General features: G+C 73.7%; 1 protein-coding gene across 1 annotated transcript in view; it reads right to left on the bottom strand.

Annotated features, from left to right (window-relative positions):
- The window catches only part of ISL2 (ISL LIM homeobox 2), a 12,660-nt gene that overhangs the window by 8,227 nt on the left and 3,976 nt on the right, over window positions 1-457 (bottom strand). Inside the window, exon 4 of the mRNA XM_019504421.1 lies at window positions 87-370. Within this exon, the coding sequence (XP_019359966.1) occupies window positions 87-370 (284 nt within the window). The remainder of the gene's footprint in view (window positions 1-86; window positions 371-457) is intronic.

The following is a 457-nucleotide window of genomic DNA, read 5'->3' as shown; positions in this document are numbered from 1 at the left end:
CTCCCGTCGGGGCACCCGCCCCGGGAGGAGCCGCCCCCCGCCCCCCGAAGCCGTCGGGGCCGCGGCGGCGCGGGCTCGCCTCTTACCGCCTTGTCGCTGTGCTGCTGCTGCTGGAGCTGCTTCATGAGCAGCGATTTCTTCTTGTCCTTGCAGCGCTTGTTCTGGAACCAGACGCGGATGACGCGCGGGCTCAGCCCCGTCATCTCCACCAGCTGCTCCTTCATGAGCGCGTCGGGCCGCGGGTTGGCGGCGTAGCACGTCCGCAGCGTGTGCAGCTGCTTCTCGTTCAGCACCGTGCGCACGCGGGTGGTCTTCTCGCTCGCCTTGTGCACGTGGGGCCGCAGGGCGGGCTGGCGGCCGGGGCCCGGCTCTGCGGGGAGGAGGGAGGCGGGCAGGGCACCCGGTGAAGGGCCGCTGCCAGCCGGGCTCCGCGGGGCAGGCCCGGTGCCGGGTTGCG

This window comes from Gavialis gangeticus, unplaced genomic scaffold (assembly GCF_001723915.1).
Source record: "Gavialis gangeticus isolate Ggan-Ray unplaced genomic scaffold, GavGan_comp1, whole genome shotgun sequence".
Lineage (NCBI taxonomy): Eukaryota > Metazoa > Chordata > Crocodylia > Gavialidae > Gavialis > Gavialis gangeticus.
This window is presented reverse-complemented; position numbering and strand designations above follow the sequence as displayed.